We start from the raw sequence: 26,298 nt of genomic DNA, 5'->3' as shown, positions 1-26,298 counted from the left end.
GGCTTTATGACTACCATACAAATAATTGATTGGAATGCAGTTCAGTAGTGTCAGACACACTGAAGAGCACTCTGTGAGATCATGGCCCGAAATCATGCAGGCCAATTCTACTCAGGCTTTAACAGGTAAATTTTATAATTTATGATAAGCCACGGTGCCCTTTGGTCCTTCTGACCATCGTCATAGTTGCTGTTGTGAAAAAAAAAAAAGTGAATTTGATGGCGAGCATGAAACAAAGTTGTCACCCATGAATATTAGGAGTCTTTTGGTTTCAAGTCAGAGAAAATTTGGCTCAAAACTGGCCTAACTAAAAAAAAGGGAATTTAGACTCGCACATAGCTGGAAAACCCAGAAATAGTCCAAGATTTGGAATAAGTTGTAAGTGGCTGAGTTATATCATCAAAAACAATTTTTTTTTGTTTTTCTTCTTGATCATCTGTGATATCTTACTTAATCCTATGGTTGGATTTCTTTGGAGATCCGGAATGATTTCCCACACCTTCTTAATCTTTCTTATGCTGTGTAAATGCCCAGCAAGGAGAGAGAAATTGCTTTCCTTGAAGCTTGCTGAGCCAGAAATCATGGTGTTTCCAGAAGCCCCAGCAGATGTCTCCTTGTTTATCATTGGCCTGCCCTATGTCTTCTGGCATGAATTAATCCCTGTGAAAAGGCCAGTGGCATGTGCTGATTGGCTTAAAGCAATCAGCGTTCTTCTCTGGAGCTGGGTGGGCATGACTCCCTCCAAGTGCATGGGCTGCATGGTAGAAGCAGCTACCCGATGGAGAGAGAATGCTGTGTGTGGGAGGGTGAAGGCATCAAAAGTCCACTACCCCCACCAGTGGGAAACACTGACTATTGTGAAGTCAGTGACCGCCAGGCCCTGAACTCCCCTCCATGGGACTATAGAGCCAGGATGTTGAAGAGAGCTGGGAGGAGGTGCCAGGAACACTGGACTGCCTCCTAACATCTAGCTTGCAGTCCAACATGTGAGTAGCACCAATTCAAATGAAAAGCCATCGAACGGGCCCAATTTTGAATACCATCCTGGCAGACACTGACCTGGGAGGTAGAGTCCTGGAAAAGTGTTTATTTTCTGATGTAAAAAAGGTAAGGGGAGCTTTTCTTGACATTTTTGGATATCCAGTAGTAACAATACCCCCTAACATCATGCACACCTGAGAAAAAATGCACAGGAAAGCAGAAGCTGCAAAGATTGAACCTTCACTACCAAGGGGATAAAGGCGTGAACTGATGCTAAGATACTCACTTGATGTTAAGATACTCACTTACTCCACTGACATTGATCAGCACCTGCTAGTGTACTTGGCTCTGACCTTGGCACCCCCAGCTCTGTCACTCACTCTCTTCGAGCCTCGGCTGCCTCATGTGTCAGGTGAGAGTGTACCTACCTCCAGGGTCCATTATGAATACCAAATAACAAATAATAAATTTAAGAAAATTAAAGCACTCGTCCAAATGACTGGCATATTTGCAATCACAAGAAACGGCAGGTATCTTAATCACAATTTGTAGCAGTCGGTAGTGGTTGTTGCCATTGTTGTTATACATGAAGGGTCAGTAAGACATAGCTTCTGTTCCTTAGATGCCCAGCAAGGAGAAGAGATGTGAAATGTGAGGAGGGGCTCAATGGTGGAAGAGAAGTAGGGATAAAATGACAGAAAAACTTTTCTGTGCTGGGAGCCAAGCAGCCTCCCTGATAGGATTTTACCTGCAGAAGCTAGTGGGCTTGTGTTTAAATTTAGGTGACATCTTTTGGGTCTTTTCTCTTATGTCTTCTTAAGAAACCAAATCTTAAGTGTCAGTACAAAGGCTGCAAGGGCAAGCTACATGAGTAACATTGACACTGGCTAAGGAGAACATTCTCTCCAGAGAGGACCAGTTGCAGGATGTCTCCATTGCTCTGTCCTGGCTCACGTGGGAGATGGGATTGTCATGGCCTGTCCACATGGCAAAATGAGTAGCTCCTTTTTTATTCATGGCTTAGAATGGGGCTATTAGATTATATTCCCAGAGGCATTTGATAATCTGTTTAACTGAGCTCAGTCGTTTGTCTTGTTTGCTGACTACTTAGCAGATGGATTTGTGATTTTGGTAATTACTATATGAACGTTAATAAGACATGATATCTTTTATTAATTACTACTTTATGTGGTTTGTTTTTCAAAATAGCCAAAACTAGGTGACTTACAAATACTAATGACTCACAAGTATTAGATTTGCACAATTCACATTTGAAGGTTATTTGTTCTGGAATGGATTTACCCTCTTGAATTTTTTACTCAAGAACAAAGACCAGAGCCACCGTATTGTACTCTGCATCCTAGGAAAGGCTAATTTGGTCTGCTCAGCCAGAAAGTGCTTAATTTACAGAAGTGCTCATTTATACCCTTTCCATTTTAATTCTCTCCAAAGAGATTTTGGTGTTTAAAGGATAAAAGACTTTCAGACTCTAAGTTATACCATAGAATAATTTTCTAATAGAATTAAATGGCATTTAGATCTGATTTTCAGAGGTAAGGGGGTACTGCTGGTGTATCTACTCCCCCCCCCCCCCCCCGCACACACACACATCAGAGCATAATAGGACACAACAGTGCCAGAGGCTGGGAGCAGATTGGTAGAAGTTTCATCCTGCTCTGTGGCTCTCTTCCCTCCATACACAAAAGCATCAGCAAGCCATCCTGAAAAGCCATTTCCTAGTAGGGACTGGAAGTCCTGCAGTTATGTAGCAAAAAACAGCATCTCTTCTGGGGTAACTCAGTCGGAAAGTACTTCTGAACAAAGCAATCAGATGGCTTGTTGTTACTGCCCTCCTTGAAGAACTCGTTTAATGACTCCTAGGAGGGTACAATTTCCTTTTAAGATCCACTGCCTCTGGTGCTTTGAACTGCCTGCATATTCCATCGTTGACAGCTTCAACAAGCATTTCTTGAGCGCACACTGTGTGCCTCACACTGTATTAAGCTTGGTGAAGGCTTTATAGTGCACAGTGAAGACAGCCTGTGCCAGAAGGGAGTTAAAGCCCATTTCCCTGGTTATTATGGGGTCAGACATGGTGCCCACATGCTTTTTCTAAACTTAGACCAGCAGACAGACTCAAAGGAATAGTGAGTTTATTAATCTCTCTGCCCAGCTACCTTTTCAGGAACTCAAGTAAATCCTATGAATTGCTATAACTTTCATTCATTAGGTACTGATCATGTGCCGCATATTATGTCAAGCACTTTACGTGCATTTTCTACTGGCTCTTCACACACACACACACACACACACACACACACACACACACACCCTTTGGTAATTATATTTGTAAGCCCATTTTATAGATGAGCAAATTCTTGATCGATTTATCAAAAATCACACTGTTATTAATCAGCCATTAAGTGGCAGAGCTCTGTCAGTGGCTGCCATTATATACAAACTTAATTTCAAAAATTAGTATTTAGTTCAATGGCCATTTTAAAAAATCTTATTACAAGCCACAAAATTGGAACTATAGAGCTGTTTTCAGCTTTAGAGCTGCTCTTCTGGCATAATCTATAAATTAAACACAGGGCTTTTCACCTGACCATATAGCAAGGATCTGGAGATAACTGGTTGGCTGCCATGGGGACCTCTTTACAAACTGTGTCCAGTAGGGACAGGTGAATCTTTCAGTGATGCCTCCTTGAAAAAAATGTGTGAAAGTGATTGGCGGCTGCACCATGGAATTGGGCATCAGTAGGGGAGAATGTGTAGATACTGCATCATATCTCAAATGGGTGGTCTGTTGCTCTGGCTCTGTCTTTGTTGCCTGGGCAACCTCACTTAGAATGTGAGAAACTCACTTTCCCTTTTTTCATGTAGATCTGTGGGAAGAACTAAAAGTTGTAGCTATGGGTTGGTTGCTTGTTATCCACACCACCTATAATTGAGAGATCAAAACAATATTTGGGGAAAGCACTCATTTGGGGCTGAGTCTGCCCCATTGTCCCAAGGGGCAGAAAGACTCAGCCTCACCCAGCATCTCTCAGGTAGCTTTGAAATCAGATGGGAGGAAGATCACCTCTCTGAATCCCAGCAGTTTTCTATACTCAATTTTTCTGTAAGATGAATATTCTATAGTTATTTTCTTTATTTTCCTGTTAGAATTGGAGGAAATTTGGAGAAGGCAATGCTACGGAGAGAGTGAGAACCTGGGTTTGGGAATCAGTCATGGGTTCAAAGTTTAGCTTCACCATTTGCTAAGTGTATATCTTGGGGCAAGTTATTTAACTCCTCTTAATCTGTTTCCTCATCTACAAAATGGAAATGCTCAAATATATATCTTGCATATAATTTATTTCCATTCATTTATTCAGGATCTACTCATGCAATAGGTAATTAGCTCAATGTGAGGGAAGCAACTGTGATAGGAAGCCTTCACAAAGGTTAAATCTACCGGTAAAGGTGGGTATCTAACCAGTCACTACTGGTATTGAGTTACAAAAGAGGAAACAGAATGAATCATGGAAGCAAACAATAGAGTACCCAATCTAGTTTAGGTGGAATTGGAGACAAGTCTCCCTGAGAGAAAGCTATTAAAAAACTGAGGGAAAGTTCAAGTTATCCAGGTGAAGGGCTGAAGAAATACGTTCCCAAGGGAATGTATTTAAAAACCTGTAGGCAAGAGAGAGCACAAAATACGCGAAGAATGGAAAGTGTTCGAGTACAGATGAAGACAAACCCTTTAAGAGAGGTGCAGGGAACATAAGATTGAGGTGGAGAGATGCAAAGGTTGATGACATCTTAGAAGGTCTCATAAACTCTAAGGCATTTAGACTTCATCCTAAAGGCAACACAGAGTCCTTAAAGGGTCTTAGTGGGAATGACACAGGGAGGAGTTGTTAGGATGGGATAAAAGAATATGTACAAAGGCTTAGCAGAGTGTCAGCACCTCATCCCCGGCTCAGTAAGTGGTATGTGCTGTTGTTATCATTTGCAACTTCTTCATTACTCTTAGCATTACTGTGCTCTATGGAAAGAGACTTGAGGTCGTTTGTTACAGAGCAAACATGTTCATGATAAAACCATTCTCGACACCATGCAGAAAGAGGTGGGAAGCCCAAAGGCAAATTTCTCTTCCTGTATATTCTTCCTCCTTTTTCTCCACGCCTCTGCCTGCCACCTCCTCGGTGAATTCACATGCAGTGAAGTCATCCTCCTTTCTGGCAGTTCTATCAATTTCATAATGGTCTCTTTGCCGGAGCCTAAATACGAAAATGCAGGTGGGCCAGATTATATGTTTTCAAGAGAAGGCAGGCGGGGTGGGTGGGGGGGAGGCATTCTCATGCTCACAGTTTGAGAGAGCACCCGTGAACAGCACAGGTAAGCTGAAAAGGGACATGGGTCCCTCTGTGCTTGAGATGATTCACCTGTGTTTTGGCTGAGGATAGATGTCAGATAACTTGGCACTGTATTATTCAATAAATACTTTGTATCCTCAGGTAGCAAGTATAATGACAGGGCTCAGTAAAAGCTGAGCAAAGCAGAACTTAATGTTTTTCTGTTCATCAGACTGTTCACTTTCCTTGTCTTCTGATCTGGCTACATCTAGGTTGTAGATTAAGACAGGGCTGAAGGACTAAAACGGTTGAAGTGGGCAGTCACTGTGGTATTCACGGGAATATGGACTGGCAGCCAGGAGACAGATCATTTATTTCTTTGTAGCCCTCCCTGTTCATAAAAGAATGTGAAGAGGCCAAGTTATTTAGGTTCTGAAACTAACTCTGCCAATAACTGTGTGTAATTCTTGGGAATAGCTTTGAGCCTCTCTATAAATAAGGATTTTTATCTATAAAATGAATTTCTTAATTGCACACAGAGTAATTGATGGACACCAGCGAGCGGGAATACTTGCTTTTTTCTTGGCTCTGAGAAATGTCGAACAAGGAATGATCCCGCCCTGAGGCACCTATAGGCGCTTGATGAGAAAAACATAAACACAGGTAATGACAGTCAGGAGAGCATACATCTCAAAGGATAGCACCAGAAAACATCATGGTAACTCAGATGAATGAAGAAAGTCAATACAGTTTAGCTCTGGGACATAGGCTTGCAATCAGACCAATCTGGCTTAGAATCCTGGCTCCGTCACCTATGAGCTATGTGCATTCTTTGATTGATTCCATATAGCTTAGATGACAATCATATGCCAGATACTGTTGGTGTTGGGGGTACAACAGCAACCAAGGACATAGAAAGATGGAGAGAAATGACTTACTCTTTTTCTCTGTCACTCTCTACTGAGTGTGTATACTTGTAATCATTTGATTAACTATGTATATGATGAGATCATACTGTACCCTCAGAGAGATAGAATGTTCTTTGAGTGATCAAAACAATAGGTAACATCTGGTTAGAATTTCCCTTTATATTCTTCTGGGTTGGAGAGAATTTACATAACTCAAATACCATTTTAAAATATTAACACTTTGCCTCTTTTTGTAGTGGATCATGTAGTGTTTGCAACAAATATTTTAATACCAGCTATGGGCCAGATGCTGAATAAACCACTTCAAAGTGAATAAAGTTATTGATTTCCTTTAGAGATGTTATTCTAATGCACTGTCTTCAGGGAGCTTTCAATGGGAATCACAGCTGGCCCCAAAGTGAAAGTCATGTGTTCACCAGTCTGGTTTCTATAAATGACTTTTCTATCATCCCTGGAAGGACAAGAGGCTTTTAGGGCAATAAGGTGTAACTTTTCTTAAGACTGTTGGATTGCAAAAAGGTATGAGGAAAAAAGAGTGCAGGAAAAGTGTGGATATGGAGGTTTTGTTTGATTTTGTTCATGATTCTTAAACATTAGCCAAGAGGAGGCAAGCCTAAGAATTGGAGCAGAAGGGAAGGAGTTAATAGGTGATTTTTGACAATGGCTCAGAATATATAATACTATATGAACCAAACAAAATCATATCTGGGCAGGGACAAAGGGCAGTTAATCTATGAGTCACTGGTTAAGGAAATGTAATGATTAGAACAGATCCCTTCTTAAAGTCTGCACCTGGATGTGACAGCTGAACTCAGGGTAAAGGAACAGCAGCTCTGTGATATAACCTTAATGTCTAGGGTGCTGAAATTTCACAGCAGGGAAACTGTTATGAAAAAGTCCTAATAGTGGAGGCGGTATGCAGTGTGTGTGTGTGTGTGTGTGTGTGTGTGTGTGTGTAGGGAGGATAACTTCTCTTGATTGATGGGGTGGGAGAGGAAAAAGGTACATGAATGAGAGAGAGCTGGGTTTGCAGAGGGTTGTGGGAAGAATGTTTTCAACTGAATGCCAGGATAAGCAATTTGGAATTTATTCTGAGCACAAGGGAAGACATTGGAGGATTTTAAGTAGAAGAACAGCATGATCTAATTCATAATTGTTAAAGATGTTTTTCTCTAGCTACTTGCAGATTATAGATTTCAAGGGACGAAAGTGGAAGCAGGAGGCCCAGTTGAGAAGGCTGTTGCCTTCTCATGGAGGGGATGGTGATGGTGCCTTAGGCCAGAGGAGTGGCAGTAGAGATAGATAAGGACATATTTGAGAGCTATGTAGAAAGTGCATTTGCTGGATTTGTGGATAAAATAGATTTGGAGAAAAAGAAAAGAGCAAAGAGGAAAAGAACACATTGGCTTTAGCTCCAAAATGTGTGCAGTTTGAGACATCCAGGTGAGAATGGTTTTTGTGGAAGCCATTGCTGATTCTAATACAGAGAGTGATGGGCTAGTTAGTGAGACATTTTTGAGCTAGAAGGGGACTTGAAGTCCCTGGTCCCCAAATTGTACCACAAAGGATGGGTCAATATCTAGTAGGGCTCTTTGGAGCTCTCATTTGGGCTACCAAATCTGCTTCCTGCAAAGAAGATGGCTTTGTTCATAAAACCCAGTCCTATAATATTAATTCACCAGCACGTGACCTGTATTCTTCCCCAGTGTCCCCATTTGCTGATAACTCATGCTTAACATAGGGCCATCCCAGCCAACAACATATTTTTACAACCGCATCAGTTTCATTACTTCCGTTGGATACTTAATTAGTTTCCACACGTGGAATACTTTGTTTAGCAGGTTGTGCCAGGAGATCAAATTTGGAGATACTTGTGAATACACCTTGAAGTTGTAGGTCACCAGAGATGAGAAATGGTGGATAGGAAAATATACAGACCATTAGCTTTGGGTGTGACCATTATACAGGTTGTGATGAGGTACCAGGATGCAGTCCAATGGGACAGTTGTGTAAACTGTCGCCCACCTAACCACTGCTTTCCAAGGGCCCCCATAGATGGTCTCTGAACTCAAGGCACACAGGCTTGACAAATGAAAAGCATGTGGCCTTTTTTGTATTTCACCTTGCTTTCTTGCTCATGATAGAAGGCTCTCTTTAGGGGAAAGAGAAAATACACTGCAGTAAATCTTTCAAAGTATTGTAACACTCAAAATGTCAATATTGATTTGAAGTGATTGCATCATTTTCCGAAATAATGATTTGTGTGAGGAATGTCATGAATTATAATTAATTTACATATGCATTAAAGTCCACTTTCAAAGAAACCCTCTTTTCTCTTTTAAACATTAGAAATTAAATATTTATACTTGTTGTGATTTCATATATACATAGTTAATATTGCCTCTAAAAACCACCTGCTCTCCACTGTATGTCATTCTCTCTGATGATTCTTTATAACCCATAGATTTGGAGTTGGGTTATCCCCACCTGAAAATCCTACATAAGTGGCAAGTGGAAAGCATGAGCAAGTTTCATTTTAGTAAATCACAGGAGGAAATTTGGCCTCAAACAGTCCTGTCACTTTAAAGGATCTCTCCTTACAGTTTAATTCATTATAGGATTTAAGAGGGAGTGCCTGGGTGCACTCAGTTGGTTAAGCATCTGCCTTCCACTCAGGTCATGATCCCAGGGTCCCTGGGATTGAACCCTACCTTGGGTTTCCTGTTCAGCAGGGATCCTGCTTCTGCTCTATCTCTTAAATAAATAAGATCTTTTTAAAAAGAAAATAAAACATAAAAATAAAGGATTTAAGAGTTTAGCTTTTAGTCCTTCAATTTGAATTCCTGAGCAGCAACCAAAATATATTTATTATATTTATTTGAGGTGATGGTTATGTTCCTCAAATTCTTCATGTCCAAATTCAGTTTCCTCTTTTCAAAATAGAGATAATCATATAAGCTAAGAGCCAGGTCTTTTAGGATCCTTATGGGTAATGGTAGCTATGAGATTGAGAAACTGAAGGAGCTGCTTCAATGCATCAGGTTTAGAAAAATCATGGAAAATCAGAAAATAAAAAAAGGAGGCCTAGTATGCAAAGGGAATTTTTGCCTTCCTAGAAATACATATTGGCCTCTATTTCTTTCCATTCTTACTAAGCAGAGAACTTCCTTGAATATTTCTGCCTTGAGTGTAGGGGTAGTTTGAAAGTTTGGTGTAAAATGACCAGTCACAGTAGATATGGGAGGCGATAGGGAGCCTCAAGGATCCTCCTTGTCTTACTCAAACATAAAGCCTCCTCCTCCAGGCCAGTCACATGTGAAGAATGCCTTTTCCAAAATTCCCATTCTATCCCTCTGCCTTCTCCCATCAGCCCAGTAATGATAACAACAAGTATTTGTTTAGCCTGGTTTTTGCGTTAGTACTTGGCTCTCTTTGTGCTTCTGAGCTCATAGCAAATATACTTCCAGCCAAATATAAACTCAGTCTTGCCTCCAAAACATGTTGCCCTTATGAGCAGTCTCCACACGACAACTACCTTTCAAGAATGGCCAAAATGAAGCATTAGACAGGGATCCGCCTACAGGGTGAGCGCATAGTATTTTCAGCAACATTTCCTGCAGGTTAGATGAAAGTTCCCTAGACAGATAGGCTTTTCACATACCAGTATGTAATCTCCCAAAGAGCTTGAGACTCATCTGTCTTTTTTTCCTACAGTATTTCCATACCAAGGTAATACTATGCATATAGCAAGAACTTACTAAGTGTTGGGTATGAGTAAGTGAATACATGAATGAATACGTGAATGTTGAAAGAACAGAAAAGACCGAGGATCAGGTCTCCTCTTTGCAGCTGTGCAAAATGCCTCGTCACCCTTCTTCTGTTCTTGTTCTTGGTCATTGAGAGTATTGGTTTTCTCCCCTCCACCCCGCATTGTGTAACTCCTACTCACTCTTCAGGTGTTTAGCTGAGTCGCCTCATTCAGAAAGTGACCCCTGGCTCCTCAAAGAAAATGACCATTCTCTTAGGGTATTTTACAGATGTCTTAGGAAACTGAATAGACACATAAATCAGAGCATTGTTCTCCGCGCTGTGCTAAGAGAATCTTCAGTGCAGAGTGTGGCCCGTAGTCACTGTGTATACTCAGCCAAACATAGTGTGCTATTTGTTCTAGATGCTCAACAAACACTTGTGAGCTGATAAATATGCAAAGAACATGACTGCCTGTGGAAGAAAATAGGAACTAAGCATGCCATGTAGAAAGAAGAATCATTTGGGCTCACTATGAGGAACATATGCAGTGAGAACTGGTGATATTATAACTTACAATAGGAAATAGATATATTTGGTCTTCATCCCTGTCTGGCACAGAGCTCCTGAAAACCTCAGAGTTTCCTAAGCAATGATAGCCAGAATTGTGTCTTTTGTTATGTAAGGAGGTGACTTCTGGAGATTACCTGGGGCTGGGGGATCGCTACCAGTGGAGCCAGGCATGGGACTAGAGGGTTTAGAACTTCTGGTTCCAACTCAACCTCCCAGGAGGGGAGAGGGACTGATGGTTGATTTCAAGCACCAGTGGCCGATGATTTAATCCGTGATGCCTATGTAATGAAGCCTCCATAAAACCCCCAAAAGACAGGGTTTGGGGAGCTTCCTGGTTGGTGAACACATGGAGATTTGGAGAGAGTGGTGGCATCACAGGGGGGGCTGGGAGCTCTGAGTCTTTGTCCCATGCCTTGCCTTGTGCATCTCTTCCATCTGGCTGTTCCTGAGTTATATCCTTTCCTAATAAACCAGTAATCTACTAAGGAAAATGCTTCTTAGAATTCTGTGAGCCTCTCTAGCAAACAAATCAAATGCAAGGAGGCAACCTCCAATATTTGGGGTAAGTAGTGTCAGAATTGAGTTGAATTATAGCACAACCAGTTGGTGTCTAAGCATTACTTCTTATGGAGAAACCATTCCTCCACATTGGAACTGGTCCCAGAACCTTTTAGAACCATTAATAAGAAAGGCACTAGTCTCCCATGGAAGGCCATGCATGCCCTATGCCTGACTGAAAATAGCCCTAACAAGGATGGAGCCGTGGCAATATTATTTATGCCAATCACTAAAGAATTACTTATGGTACATCCATTGATTTGTTACAAGTTACTGTGCTGAGGACAAATTGCCAATCAAAGTAAAAAGTGTTGCTGCCCTCTTGGAGTTTAGCATCTAGTGGGAGAGAGAGAGATGGTAATCAGATAAACAAGTAAATAAATGTTTAAGTACCAACTGTGATTTATTATAAAACCAAGAAAATGTCTGACAGGTCTGAATTAGCCCTAAGGATATGATGGAGTATAATATCAAGGAGAAGGGGGTTAACTGTATGAAAAAGGATACTAAAACATTTTGGACTAGGAACAGTCTATGTGAAGGCCCTGTGGCAGATAAGGAGATGGAGCATGGTATGTTCAAGAATCCAAAAAGAAGACCAGTGTGATTGTTGTACAGAGATTTTCAGGAAGAATATTAGAAGATAAAGCTGGAGAGGTATGCAGGGACCAGATCATTCTGGGTTTTGGTGACATGTTAATGATTTTCTACCTTATTTTATTTTATTTTATTTTATTTTTATTTTTTTAAATTTTTATTTATTTATGATAGTCACAGAGAGAGAGAGAGAGGCAGAGACACAGGCAGAGGGAGAAGCAGGCTCCATGCACTGGGACCCCAATGTGGGATTCGATCCCGGGTCTCCAGGATCGCGCCCTGGGCCAAAGGCAGGTGCCAAACCGCTGAGCCACCCAGGGATCCCTCTACCTTATTTTAAAAAGAGCCTAACAGACCACTGAAAGGCTAGATGTAACACCATCAAATTGCATAATACAACATAATTGTTTTAGTCTGCTTAGGCTGCCATAATAAAATACCAAAACCCAGTGGCTTAAATAATAAAAACTTATTTCTTACTGTTCTGGAGGCTGAAAGTCCCCAAGATGGGTGGGTGATGAAATGATCAGGTTTTTGTGAGTGTCCTCTTCCTGGCTTGCACAGAGCTACCTTTTGCTGTGTCTTCAAATGTTGTGTCCTCAAATTCTTATAATGATACTAACCCCATCATGGGGACCCCACTCTTAATGACATCATCTAATCCCAGTCACCTCTCAAAGGCCCTACCTCCAAATACCATCACATTGGGAGTTAGGGCTTCAATATATGAATGGGAGCAGGGGGCAATTGAGTCCATAACAATAATATACTATTAATAGCAACATCATTGACCGCTGATTGATGCTTACTATGTGCCAGGCAATATGTTTAGGGCTTGGTGTGAAATATTTCATTTCATCCTCACGACACCACCACGAGAAAGGTTACTAGTAGCAGTACATTTTAGCAGATAAAGCCAAGGGATCCTCTGAGACCAGAGTCAGGACTGGAGCCAAGCAAGCTATGAGCCTATGGCACAAAAGTTAAGGAAGGAGGTACTCACTCACAGGCCATGCCACAACCCTGAGAGTGAACACCTCACATTTTGTGCACTAGGCACCTCACTTGTCTCAAATCTGGATTAAATAAACTATGCTAGGTTACTTGGAAGTTCATAAACAATCAAAGCAGGTTTTAAACCCAGGGCTGGAGAGCTCTTTAAGATGTTCTCTGTCTCTAAAATTTTCTGAATTTCCAAATGAACACTCTGCTGCCCACTTCATTGTTAGCCTCACATAAAAAATGGAATTATTTGCAATGAAAGATTAAATTTCATATTAGGTTTCAAAGTGTAAATAGCTAGACTCAGCTGAAATGAATTCAGAAATTGAAAACTGATAAAATATAGTATTCACCCCATGGAATGGACTATCTCAACTTATTCAGGAGATGAGTCAAATATTTAAAAAGTAAACAGGTTTTCTCATTAATTCTAAGCCAACAAAATGAAAATTAAATCTTCTAGCTGCAATTAGATAAATGGATGTCAATCAGATATGAAACTGCTAAAGAAATTAGCCATGGGGTAGTCCTTAATCTGTTTGGGCTTTTGTGTGTGTGTGTGTAGGATGGTATAAATGTAATCTGTTATCAGCACAGGTATGATTGAATTATTAATAATATTGTGCAAGGCCACCTCGAAATCAGAGCTTGGGGACTCTTAAATCTATTCTAATTGAAACAGAGAATCAGCGGACTGGAAAAGACCCTGACTCTTCTCAAGATATGTCACAGTATGTGACACAGAGGACATTGGGGTTTGCAACACAGTGGCAGCTGCAAGCTGACCTTTTGGCAAATTTAATCTGCAAATGGGTTCCTGTTTAAGATAGTTAATGCCTTCTCTTATTCAGGAGGCTTCTCTCTATATTTTGGAAAGGCTAATTAAAAATATTTCATGCAAGGGTATTAGGTAGATTGTCTAACTAACAGGAATATTATGGATGCAAATAAATCAGGTTTCTAAATGAAATGTTTTACTGACCTCTTAAGAGGATAGTAATATATATATAATTGTGAAGAAAATGCTTCACAATTTTATCACATCAGGATAAGAAAAGGGTCACATTATCATTCCTTGAAGCATATTGTGGTTAGAATAAAAGTCCAGGAACACCCAAGACGCTAATGAACTGAACTCAAGAGAGCTTGACTTGATACAACGTTACTCCCTCTTTCCTCCATTTTTGCTGGGGGTAGGATATCATACTCTAGGAGGATGGACGAGGTCCTCATGGGACCCCAAATAAGTCACTTAATCTCTCAGTGTAAATTTCAATTGTGGGAATTGTTGGTGGTTAGAAACAGCTGGGGTCACTGACCCTGCTTCTTTTTGTGACCTCCCAATGCCCTCTTTCACTCCCAAGGGAACTCCTCTCCCACTATTACTTCTCCATGGGCCATCTGCCTTTTCTTGGGTGACTGTCTCCAGGAGCTGTACTGAAGGATCATAAAGGAAACCTAGAAGGTAAAGAGCATGAGTTTTATGTCGAGGGGTGCGTGGAAGTAGGTACCGAAGCCTGGTACCTAGTAGTATTTGCCCTTGGGCTAACTCCTCCATACTCAGGTTATCAGCTGCTTCTCCTACAATGTGGAAACAATGATATGAACCTTGAAGGACAGAGATCTCTAAACTTGCTTAGTTCCCAGAGCCTTTACTGTCTTAGTCATTGTTTCACAGAGCTATTAAGTAGCTCTGAACAACTTCATACATATTTTCATCCAAATAATTTAGTAGAATTTTGAAAAAATAGATATAATTTAAGAGAAAAAAATTAATATAACTTTTATGTAATCACAAGGACCTGCTGAGCACTGAACAATGTCCTCAACTTCTGAACCAGATTTGTGCTTTCATATTAATTTTCAAACCATAATTAGTTGGAAATAGCAATCACTGAAAACTAAGCTTTGCAAACATGTGACATAAAGCACAATGTGATACATGTGATCCACCTCATGTTAGTGGTTTACGTGGCATCTGAGAGGTGTGTTTCCTTAAAAAATTTTAAATTGCCATACACCCCTGTGAGTTTGCTGTAGTGTTCAAGGTATACCTTATGTCACTTTGGGTACCATGGTTTTGGGGGATCATATCATTTGATTTGAGAGGACAAAATATGGGAATGTACATAAAGAATGTGACTTCTGGGCATGTTCATGGCTTAAAACATATAGTTGCAATAGCTCACCAACTCACTCGTACAAAACCGTAGCTTTGTTGATTGATTTTAACTTTCACTTCTGCTGATTGATGTCAGAAGATGTAGTCTTGCCAACTCATGGTAATGCAATGACTTTTATTTTTAAACTGAAAATTTAAGATTTACACAATCAATTAATTGCACACATACCCAACCCCTCTGTATTTTCCCCTTCCCCTATAGAATGGCATCCCTCGTCCATCCTCTGTCCTCATGGGAATCAGCAAAGGAGTATTTACTTTTTCTGGCGTCCCATATGGGCCTCTATCCTTGGGGTGCCGCCTTCCAGCCATAACTCATCTTGTCCCTACTCCAGATGGCACTTATCCCCAAGAGGCATAAAGCAGCAAGTCCTTCCCAGGTGTTACTCATTTTATCCTCTACTCCAGGTGTAACCTCATTTTTTACCACCCCGCAAGAGTAATTTATTTTTCCCATCTCCAGATGTAGCTCATCTTGACTGGTCTTCCTGATGGTATTCTTTGATGTATGTTATCTTTTTTATTTTAATCTGTTGTATGAGGTATAATTGACATGTTATCAAATTTGCTAGTTTTGTTTAATTTATTTTTAAAGAATTTATTTATGTATTTATGTATGTATGTATTTATTTATTTAGCAGAGAGAGAGAAAGCACAAGCACAAGCAGGGCTAGCGGCAGCGGCAGAGGGAGAGGAGAGAAGCAGGTTCCCCGCGCAGCAGGGATCTCAACACGGGGCTTGATCCCAGGACCCTGAGATCATGACCCAAGCCAAAGGCAGACACTTAACTGACTGAGCCACACATGTGCCCCCAAATGTGCTAGTTTTAAATGTACAGTTCAATAAATTTTGATAGGGCATAGGGTCTTATAACCATTCCCATGATCATTATATAAAATAGTGCTGTCCAATAGAAATATAATAAACCACATAATTTAATTTAAAAATTTCCAGTGACCACCTTTTATTAAAAAATAGAAAAAAGGATAACTTGATTTTAATAATAAATCAATTAAATACATTTAACTTAATATAGCCAAATATTGTTATTTTGACATGTAGTCAATGTAAAAATATATCAACAAAGTATTTTACATCTTTCTTCACATTAATTCTTTGAAATTCATTGTGTGTTTTACCCTTACAGGATATCACAATTCAGGCACAAAATTTTCATCAAAAACGCATGATTTGTATAAAATTTTTATAAAATTCACAAAGAAATGGATTAAAAGGCCCAATTTTCTCCAAACATACATAAAAGTTTTCCATTGTAACTTTTTTAAAAAATTGTATTTATTCATTCATGAGAGACACAGAGAGAGAGAGAGAGACAGACAGACAGAGACACAGGCAGAAGGAGAAGCAGGCTCCATGCAGGGAGCCTGATGCGGGACTTGATCCCGGGACTCCAGGATCACACCCTGGGCCAAAGGCAGACGCTAAACCGCTGAGCCACCCAGGGATCCCCCATTGTAACTTTTAATTTCATCTATATTTCATTTAATTTAAATTATATGTGATAAAAAATCCAGTCCTTTGGTGATATGAACCATATGTCAAGCACTCAATAGTCATGTGGCTAGGGGCTACCATATTGGATAGGACAGAAAATATTTCCATTACCCTAAAAGGTTGTGTTCTGCACTTTTGAAATCAACCCCCTCTTCCCACCATGTGGCACTAGGAACCAGTGATCTACCATTTGTCACTGTAGTTTTGTTCTTTCTAAAATATCATATTAATGGAATCATACAGCATATAGCCTTTTGTTTTGGGATTCTTTCAGTTACCACAAGATTTTGAGATATATCTAGGTACTGTTCATCATTAGTTGTTGAATGGTAAGTATTACATTGTGTAGAAGTACTACAGCATTCACCAGTTGGTAGACATTTGGGTTGCTCCAATTTTTGGCTATTTAATAAAGCTGTTATGAACATTCAAATACAAATATTTGTGTGGACATATGTTTTTATTTCCCTTGAATAAATATCTATGAATGTACTGAATGGTGTCTGTTCAAAGAAAACTACCAAATATTTTCCAGAGTGTGATTTATTCCCACCATTACTGTACAACATGGTCCGTTGCTCCACATCCTCACCAACACTTGATACAGTTAGCCTTAGCAATTCTAGTCGGTATGCAGTGCTTTTCATAATGGCTTTAATTTGCTTTTCTCTAATGACTAATAATGTTAAACGTATTTTCATGTGCTCATTTGCCATCTGTACATTCTCTTTGGGTAAGTATTTTCAACTATTTCACTCACATTTTATCAGGTTGTCTTTTTTATCATTGTAAGAAATGTTTTAAAGAGGCTAGATACAAGTTCTTTATCAAATATGTTTAGTTTATGGGTTTTTTTTCCCCCAGTCCTGGCTTAGGTGTGACTCTTTTCTATTTCCTGACATTGATGTTATTATCTGTTACTAGTGAATGTGGTCATATAGTTACCTCCAATCCAATGCTCATGCATTCATTTGACTCCTGGCAACTTTGGGTCTACCAGCATATTCTTAACTGTCTTTTGCTTTTCTCTCAGGGAGCTATAGGCACTTCTAGCATTCTCTTTCACCTGATGTTAGGATTATAGGACTCCAAGCTGATGTACTCAGCAGTCTTCATGAACAGTTGTCACACCTGTCACTCAGGTCCCACAGTGGTTAGACATGAGGTTTCTCCATCTCCAAGAAGTTTATAACCTCAGGGCTATAATTTAGAACTTGAGGCCCTGGTCTCCACTGCCATCTGTGGGATTTCCCGTAATTTCTCTGTGATTTCTATTATTCATCTGCCTCTCTCAGGATGAATTTAATGAGCTTATCAGAAATTCAGGGGACATCCAATATGTAGACTTGCCCATCTGATCTTCATGCTTCCTGCCACTTGGTCAGACTTTGGTTTCCTTTCATCATAATGCTCTTATGCAATCAGCTTGCTTTCTTCCCTTCTTTTTCTTCCTCATAGAATAAATGCCAAGCTTTCAATCCGCCAGGCATTGGTGCTCAGTATTTAAAGCCAAGCTTTTGATCTTCAAAAGTCCTTTTTATTCCCTTCCCAGGCACCAGACTCTAAGATTAATATCTCTGCTATAAGTTCTAAAAGTGTAGTTAGAAACTAATAAACAAAGAATGTAAGTAACACTTTGGTCTTTTTAGGGTCTGCCTTCTTTGGTTCTGAGTTGAGTGCACAGAAGGGGCTATCTCAACTGCTTGAATGATAGGTCCAAGGAAGAGTGAGAGTCACCTCCTAATTCTACAAAATATTATCCTACTGCTGTTGGCTCTCAGTAGGTAAAAAATTCTCTAAAAGAGAATTATCCCTGCAGAGATAAGATCACTGATAACTCTGAAGCTGAAAAGCCAGAGCACATTTGAAAATGACAATTAAAACGATTGTTATGTTGATGATGATAATGGCAGACTCTCCCTTTTTGCATGTTTGCAGGTGCCAATTCTGGCTCAAGTATTTTGGTTCTATTAGCCTATAAGGTTGATAATAATTATTATTTCCATTTTTCTAAAAGATTTTATTTATTTTTTCATGAGAGACAGAGAGAGAGAGGCAGAGACACAGGCAGAGGGAGAAGCAGGCTCCATGCAGGGAGCCCTACGTGGGACTCAATCCTGGGTCTCCAGGATCACACCCTGGGCAGAAGGCGACGCTAAACCGCTGAGCCACCCAGGGTGCCCTCCTTTTTTCTATTGAAGAAACTCAGGATCCTGATTTAACTTTAACTTTCCTGAGGTCAAAAAGTTTTTAGTACCTCCAGGCCAATTTGATTTAAAGCATATATTCCTGGCAGCCCCGGTGGCGCAGCGGTTTGGCGCCGCCTGCAGCCTGGGGTGTGATCCTGGGGACCTGGAATCGAGTCCCACGTCGGGCTTCCTGCATGGAGCCTGCTTCTCCCTCTGCCTGTGTCTCTGCCTCTCTCTCTCTCTCTCTCTCTCTCTCTCACTGTGTGCCTATCATAAAAATAAATAAATAAATTTTAAAAAAGCATATATTCCTAACCATGAGAACTGTGGTTCTCAATTTTAGGACCCCTTTGCAACTGTAAAAATTGTTGAGGACCCCAAAGACTTTTAATTTATGGGGTAATTATCTTCTTATATTTACTGTATTAGAAATTAAAACAAATTTTAGAAATATTTATTAATTCATTTTTTAAACAATAATAAACCATTTGCATATTAATATCCACAACATACTTTCATGAAAAATTACTATATTTCTCAAAACAAAGTATTAGTAAGAAGAATAGCATTGCTTTATATTTTTTGTAAATCTCTTTAATGTCTGGCTTTATAGAGGAGAGCTGGTTTCTCATATATGCTTTATATTCAGTTTGTTGTGAAATCACACATCAAGTAGCCTCTGGAAGACTCCTCTATACACTCATGAGAATATGAAAGTAAAAACACAAATAACTTCTAAGTATTATGAAAATAGTTTTAATCTGTGGACCCCCTAAAGGGGTTTCAGGGAGCCCTCGGGTGCTCAGACTATAATTTGAAAACTGTTGTATTCAGATAATTGCAAATATTTTTATTCCAGTGTAGCAAAAATATATTCTGTGTAGAGAATAAGAGGGTTATGTATTGGGAAGCGCAGATTAGGACCAGACCATGATAAAGTGATAACCAAATTAAGGACTTGAGATGTCATTCTGAAAGCATTGAGATACCAGTAAATGTCCTTTGGATTCATCGCAGTTTTGTGGGGGGGGGGGGGAAATGGGTAGGATAGATTAGAAAGAGTATTGACAACCAGTAAGAACACTATAAAGAAGTGGTGGATCTAGACCTCTTAGGATTTTGTGAAAAATAAATGTGTTTAATTATATAAAATGCACAGAACAAAGCCTGCTCCATAGTAAGACTATTAGCAGTACTTGTAATAGTTGTTTTTGTAGCAATAGTGTTATCTCTATTATTATTAATATTAAATCACCAATGATAAAAGCTAGAAGCTGTCAGAATTAGACATTTTGCAGTAGGATGTAGTTTGTTAATAGGATGTATTTGCTGACTGGATGTGTGGGTGAGGAAATTGAAAATGTTAAGGTGGTGATATTTTGCCATTTGGCTACACAAGGGATCCGGGAGGTATTTGGACAAAGAGTTGATTCTCAAGAAGTATTTGAAGGGACTCAAAGGAGAGGGAGGCGTGGAAAGGGTTGAAGGCTTTGGGGCAAGGAAGATGATGTCTGTTGGTTTTGAGATGCCTGTGGTATGCACACATGATGAGGTCCTTAAGTGGATAAAACACAGGACTATGCCCGAGTTCATGTCCCTGCTGTGCTTTTTAGTCTTCAGAGAGTTTTCATCACAGCTTGGAGTCTCTTCTAATTTCCTACAGTAGCCTACAGGCCCAATGTGCTAATGGTTCTAATTACCTTTCCAGTTTCATCTTGGTTCATCCTCCCTTTCTATTACTTTGGTCCAATATTTCAGTTCCTTGAGCCCCCAAAGCTGTTTCTCACCTTGGGGTGTTTGCACTACTCTCCCCTGTCTGTAATGCAGCACCCATCACAGCACCTCTTCACATAGCTAGATCTGTTGAATCCATTGAAATGTTACCTTGCGGGAGAGCCCTTCTCTGATCATTCCAACCAAGCAAGTCTCCCTCCCCCTTGCATTCTTTTCTCTCACCGAATCCTCTTCATTATCTTCGCAGACAGCATTTCATGACGACAGAGACTTTCTATTTCATTCATCTTCGTTGGCATAGTGCCTAGGGGAAGGTCCTCAGATATAATGCATATTTGTTTCATGAGTGAATAAATGGGATTCAGGGCATGGTTTGAAAGAGAAAGAGAGCATTAACATGTAGGGGGAATCTGTGCTTTGGTTTCAATTTGTTTCCTATTTTAAGTTAGCACCATTAAGCCAGCAATCTTTAATGGGAGTTGCTTCATTGTATTTGACTTGAGAATTGTATATACCTCAATCTGTGAAATCTCTTCAGTTGTATGCTGTCAGCTGGAACATTAACCTTCGAAAGTTGCCAGGGTAGCAACAATGCCATTTACAGGTGGCAGCAGCCTTCCCTTTGCCCTAAAGTCCCAGTAGTGGATTACTCTCCCTACTTCCACATTGCAGTTTCTTCACTGTGTCAGCTAGTCTCCCTTTGTGCATTCAAAGGCCTGGTGCTGGGATGTCTGATTGGCTCAGTCAGTTACGTGGCCCACCCTGGATCTCAGTTCAGGTCTCAATCCCAGGTGTTCAAGATTTCATGAGTTCAAGCCCTGTGTTGGACTCCATATTGGGCATGGAACCTGCTTTAAAAAAATTAATTTAAAAAAAAATAATAAATTAATTTTAAAAACAAAGGCCTGGTGCTATATTCTAGAAAAAGAGTAGCAGACTGACACAGGTGTATTTCTGACTTTGCCGCTTTTTCATTGGGTTGACCTATTAGCAGATTTCTTTTGAGAATTGTGAAAATAATACTGCCCTTAAAGGTATCTTGATATTTCAAGTAAGGTATCTGGCAAAAGAATGGGATAGCTCAGTAAATTTTCGGTTTCCCAGTCATTCACTCAATTGATAGTATTGAATTCTTATTTAAAAAGCATTCTTTTTTTTTTAATAATAAATTTATTTTTTATTGGTGTTCAATTTGCTAACATACAGAATAACACCCAGTGCTCATCCCATCAAGTGCCCCCCTCAGTGCCCATCACCCATTCACCCCCACCCCCCGCCTCCTCCCCTTCCACTACCCCTAGTTCATTTCCCAGAGTTAGGAGTCTTCATGTTCTGTCTCCCTTTCTGATATTTCCTACCCATTTCTTCTCCCTTCCCTTCTAATCCCTTTCACTATTATTTATATTCCCCAAATGAATGAGAACATATAATGTTTGTCCTTCTCCGACTGACTTACTTCACTCAGCATAATACCTTCCAGTTCCATCCACGTTGAAGCAAATGGTGGGTGTTTGTCATTTCTAATGGCTGAGTAATATTCCATCGTATACCTAAACCACATCTTCTTTATCCATTCATCTTTCGATGGACACCGAGGCTCCTTCCACGGTTTGGCTATTTTGGACATTGCTGCTACATTCTTTCTTGGAATTTTGAAGTTGTTGCTTCATTCTTTTTTATAAGGGACTACTGTTGCTGAGAAGAAGATTCTAATCTAAAAGTTATGGCCACAAGGGCACCTGGCAGCCTCAGTCGGAAGAGTATGGGGCTCTTGATCACAAAGCCATGAGTTCAAGCTCTGTGTTGGGTGTAGAGATTACATAAATAAATAGATAAATAGATGATAGATGATAGATAGATAGATAGATAAATAGACAGACAGAAGATAGATAGATAGATAGTTATGGCCATATATTTGGCCTCTGTTTTCTTCTAGGAAATTTTTAGAATCTTCTGTTTATCCTTGGTGTTCTGAAAATTTTAAATAATTATGTAGTTGTGGGTTTTTTTTTTTTAAATAATCAGTATAAATACCCAATGGGTCTTTTCATTCTTAAGGAATCATGTTCTTTAATTGGGGGAAATTCTCTTCAAGTACTTCCTTAACAATTTTTTTTCCTTTTGATTTCCTAATGAAAAAGGAGCTTTCTGATATTTCTTTCAGTTGGCTGTTGGGCTTCATAGAATAATTTCCTAATTTTATTAGCTCTAATATTTTCTTTTTGTCCTACTTTTCCCCCAGCTTTATTAAAGTACAATTGTATATATTTAGGGTGTACAAAGTGATGTTTTTATATAAGTATACACTGTAGAATTAGTACCACAATCAAATTAATTCTTGAACTAATTAACATATCCATCATCTCACATAGTTTGTATATGTGTGGTGAGAATACTTAGGCTCTACACTCTTAGCAAATTTCATGTGTATAGTACATGATTATTAACGATAGTCACCTAATAGTATAGCCAGCTACTGCTGTTCATTAGGTCTCCAGAACATACTCATCTTGTAACTGAAAGGTTTTACCTTTGATCAATATCTTTCCTTTTCTCGCATCCCCCCAGCTTTAGGTAAACACTCTCTTCTTTATTACTATGAGCTTGATGTTCTTTCTTTCTTTAAAATATCATATTTTCTCTATCCATTTATCCATCGACAGACACTAGGATATTTCTGTATCTTGGCTACTATGAATAATGTTGCAATGAACATGGGAGCACAAATATATCTTAGAGATAGTGATTTCTTTTCTTTTCTTTTCTTTCTTTCTTTCTTTCTTTCTTTCTTTCTTTCTTTCTTTCTTTCTTTCTTTCCTTCCTTCCTTCCTTCTTTCTTCTTTTTTTTTTCTTATACCCAGAAGTGGAATTGCTGGATCATATGGTGGTGGTTTTATTTTTAATGTTTTGAGGAACCTTTATTATACTGTTTTCTATCATGGCTATACCTATTGTATATTTCTCTCCAACAGTGCATAGGGGTGCCCTTTTTTCTACAACTTCATAAATACTTGTTATCATTTGACTTTTTGAGAATAGCCATCCTAACAGGTGTGAGGTGTTAGCTTATTTTGATTTTGATTTTCATCTCCCTGTTGATTATTTTAGGTGATTATTTTAAAAAGGTGATGTTGGGCACCTTTTTATATACTTGTTGACCATTTGTGAATCTTGGAAAAGTGTTCATTCAGGTTCTTTGCTGTTTTGGTTGGGCTATTTGTTATTTTGCTATTGAATTATAGGAGTTCCTTATATTTTTTAGATATAAACCTCTTATCAGATACATTGTTTGTAAACATTCTTTCATTCCATTCATTCATTTCATTTTGATTGTCTCTTTTGCTATGTAGAAACGTTTCAGTTTGATATAATGCCACTTGTTTATTTTTGTGCTTTAGTGTTATATAAAAAAAACAAGATCAGTGTTAAAGACCTTTCTCTTATGTTTACTTCTAAGAGTTTCATAGTTTCAGGTCTTATGTTTCGGTCTTTAACCCATTTTGAGTTGATTTTGTGTGTGTGTTTGGGGGGGTAAGATAAGGATTCAATTTCAGTTTTTTGCATGTTGCTGTTCAGTTTTCCCAGCACCATTTATTGAAAAGATGTGTTTATTGGCACCTTTGTCAAAAATTAGTTTGACCATATATGTATGTGTTTATTTTTGAGCATTCTCTTCTGTTCTTTGACTTTTAACCTTCCAATGATTTAAAAACAAATTAGCCATATTTTTTTCATTTCATGGATTTTTTTCCTTATTCTCTACTTGTTCCTTTTTTATAGCATTTATTCTTTATTCATTTATTCCCTTTTTTAGTATTTCTGCATGCACTAATTATTTATGTTCCTAATAGAATATCTGTGTCCACTAGTATCTATTTTTATGTTTTTCTTGATTTTTTTTTATATTGTACGTTTTACTCAATCATCTAGGTGATCTTACATTGCCTTGTCGTATATGAGAATGAATCAATAGAATAGTTGAATGAACACGAATAGAATTTATCACTGGCTACTTTCATAGTAGAGTGATCAGGAAGGGAAATTGTCTTGCATTTGGGAACCTCTAGATGCCAGAATGTAAAACATTTCACCTTGGACACACAACTCCTATCCTCACCACCTTAGTCTATCCCAGACTATTTAAATTTTTTCAAAGGGAAGGATATTCTATTGTGTCCTCTAGGGTAAAGTAGAGAGAGGAGTTAGACAGTGGGGATGAAGGGCAGATCAATCAATTTTTCTATGGATTTTATTTTAACATCTCCATTTTTTGGTTCTCGTCTTATATCATTTTTGGTGTTTCTAAGTCCTGAACCTCTCTAGGTTTCTGCAAGGTAGATAAGTACTCTATTTTGCCTCATGTCACCTCTCCCCTTCATCATCATTATCCTTCTATCTACTTTTCTTCTCCCAGAAACATGAAATCCATAGTCCACTTAATGCCCCTTACCCTATACTCTCCTTAATGCCCCCACCCTATACTTTCTTTATTGTTGTGAGGTCTGCTTTGTTCCTTTACTTCATTTAAAAGAGCTTGGGAAAAAGAGATGATAAATGTATATTCAGTTCACTATTACCTTTAATTTTCTTTTTCTGCTTTTCCTAAATCAAGGCAGGCTATTACCTTTGTAAGAGATGCCAGCCTCTCTTAGATGGTCTACTTCTACATTCTGCAACTTTGTGTTTTTATTTATTTGTTTGTTTGTTTGTTTGTTTGTTTTTAAGTAGACTCCACACCCAGCATGGAGCTAAATACAGGGTTTGACGTCATGATCCTGACATTAAGATCTGAGCTGAGATTAAGAGTCAGATGCTCAACTGACTGAGCCACCCACGTGCCCCCTTGCAACTTTGTTTTAAAGTAGAAAAGCTTTCTTCTTTGAAAGTTTGAACCTCCACTTTTCCCCCAGTTATAACAAGTTTCTCTGTTTTCAGGTATTAAATTCCCCTAATGCCTTTAAATTTGGAATATTCAATAATCAATAGGTAGGAGTATAATGTTCTAAGTAATAGAGAGGTAAATTACCAAAAAAATTAAAAAAAACACAGAAAATGTCTTAATTTCTTTTTCAACAATAAAAATTCAAGGATTTCTTTATATTTTCATAAACTCTCACCATTACAGGATACTTCAAAGTGAACAAATTTTTTGAGAGAAAAATCATTCTGGTAACTGTTTAGATGTTATTTTCAAAGAATTGTGGAGATTATAGCTTTATGGTTTTTTGACAAATATTAAGTATATACTTTCTGGATAAAAGACCTTAAACATAGATGGGAATATGTAAATGAAACCATTATGGAGTAGCTGGCTAAGAGTCAAGTAAAACGGTTCAAATCCCAGATCTGCCCCATTCTGTTGCTATAAGCTAACACTGTCTCAGTTGCCTCAATTATACAAATGATACTTCTTTTGTGGGGTGGTCAAGAGAGAGAGAAGTAATGTGTACATAAAGACATAAGCCCAGTGCCTGGCAGTTAGTAAGCACCCATCAAATGGCAGCTGATTTGATCATGAGGTAAAGAGCCTTTATAATATAAGTGCTTACCATCTTCCTTAAAATATGGAGAAAGAGCACTTCATAGTCACATCCAAGTTTGTGTAACTCGATAAGCTGTAGACTTAGCTTTCTTTAATGTCTCTCTCCGGCCCTCTGCCTTTGTTTAAGTTCATTTCATTTTGCTCAGCCCTAAATGTATTAGAAAACTGAGCCAGGTTATCACCTAGTCAGTACTGTTTATATCCAATAAATTGACAAACAGTAATGACTCCTCAAGATTATTTGTTTTGCCATTTTAATAATTACTTGCTGGAGAATCACTGGCTAATCTATGACATGACAGGTTTTGACGTCTTCCAATTATGTGCATGTTATAGAATCTGTGAGTTAGAGCTCTTGTCCTTTTCTGTGAGAATTCGACTTGCAGTTCCTTATTTGCCTATCAAG

The 26,298-nt window shown here is 38.9% G+C and overlaps 1 protein-coding gene across 14 annotated transcripts in view; it reads left to right on the top strand.

Annotated features, from left to right (window-relative positions):
- The window catches only part of PPP2R2B (protein phosphatase 2 regulatory subunit Bbeta), a 440,017-nt gene that overhangs the window by 131,070 nt on the left and 282,649 nt on the right, over positions 1-26,298 (top strand). For 2 of the 14 annotated variants that reach the window (XM_025447688.3, XM_025447686.3), the window contains exon 1: positions 30-125. The exons of 5 other annotated variants lie outside the window; for them this stretch is intronic. Coding sequence is in view for 4 of the 9 variants with exons in the window: in XM_049102492.1 (XP_048958449.1) it covers positions 1,252-1,393 (142 nt within the window). In the remaining 5 variants the exon portion in view is untranslated. Of the gene's footprint in view, positions 1-29; positions 126-939; positions 1,108-1,236; positions 1,394-26,298 lie in introns of those variants that run through there. 7 more of the 14 variants (XM_049102507.1, XM_025447687.3, XM_025447693.3 and 4 more) reach the window with 6 other exon arrangements.

This window comes from Canis lupus, chromosome 2, assembly GCF_003254725.2.
Source record: "Canis lupus dingo isolate Sandy chromosome 2, ASM325472v2, whole genome shotgun sequence".
In the NCBI taxonomy this organism is placed as follows: Eukaryota; Metazoa; Chordata; class Mammalia; order Carnivora; family Canidae; genus Canis; species Canis lupus.
Note: the sequence above shows the minus strand (reverse complement) of the source record. Positions and strands in the feature narration are given on the sequence as shown.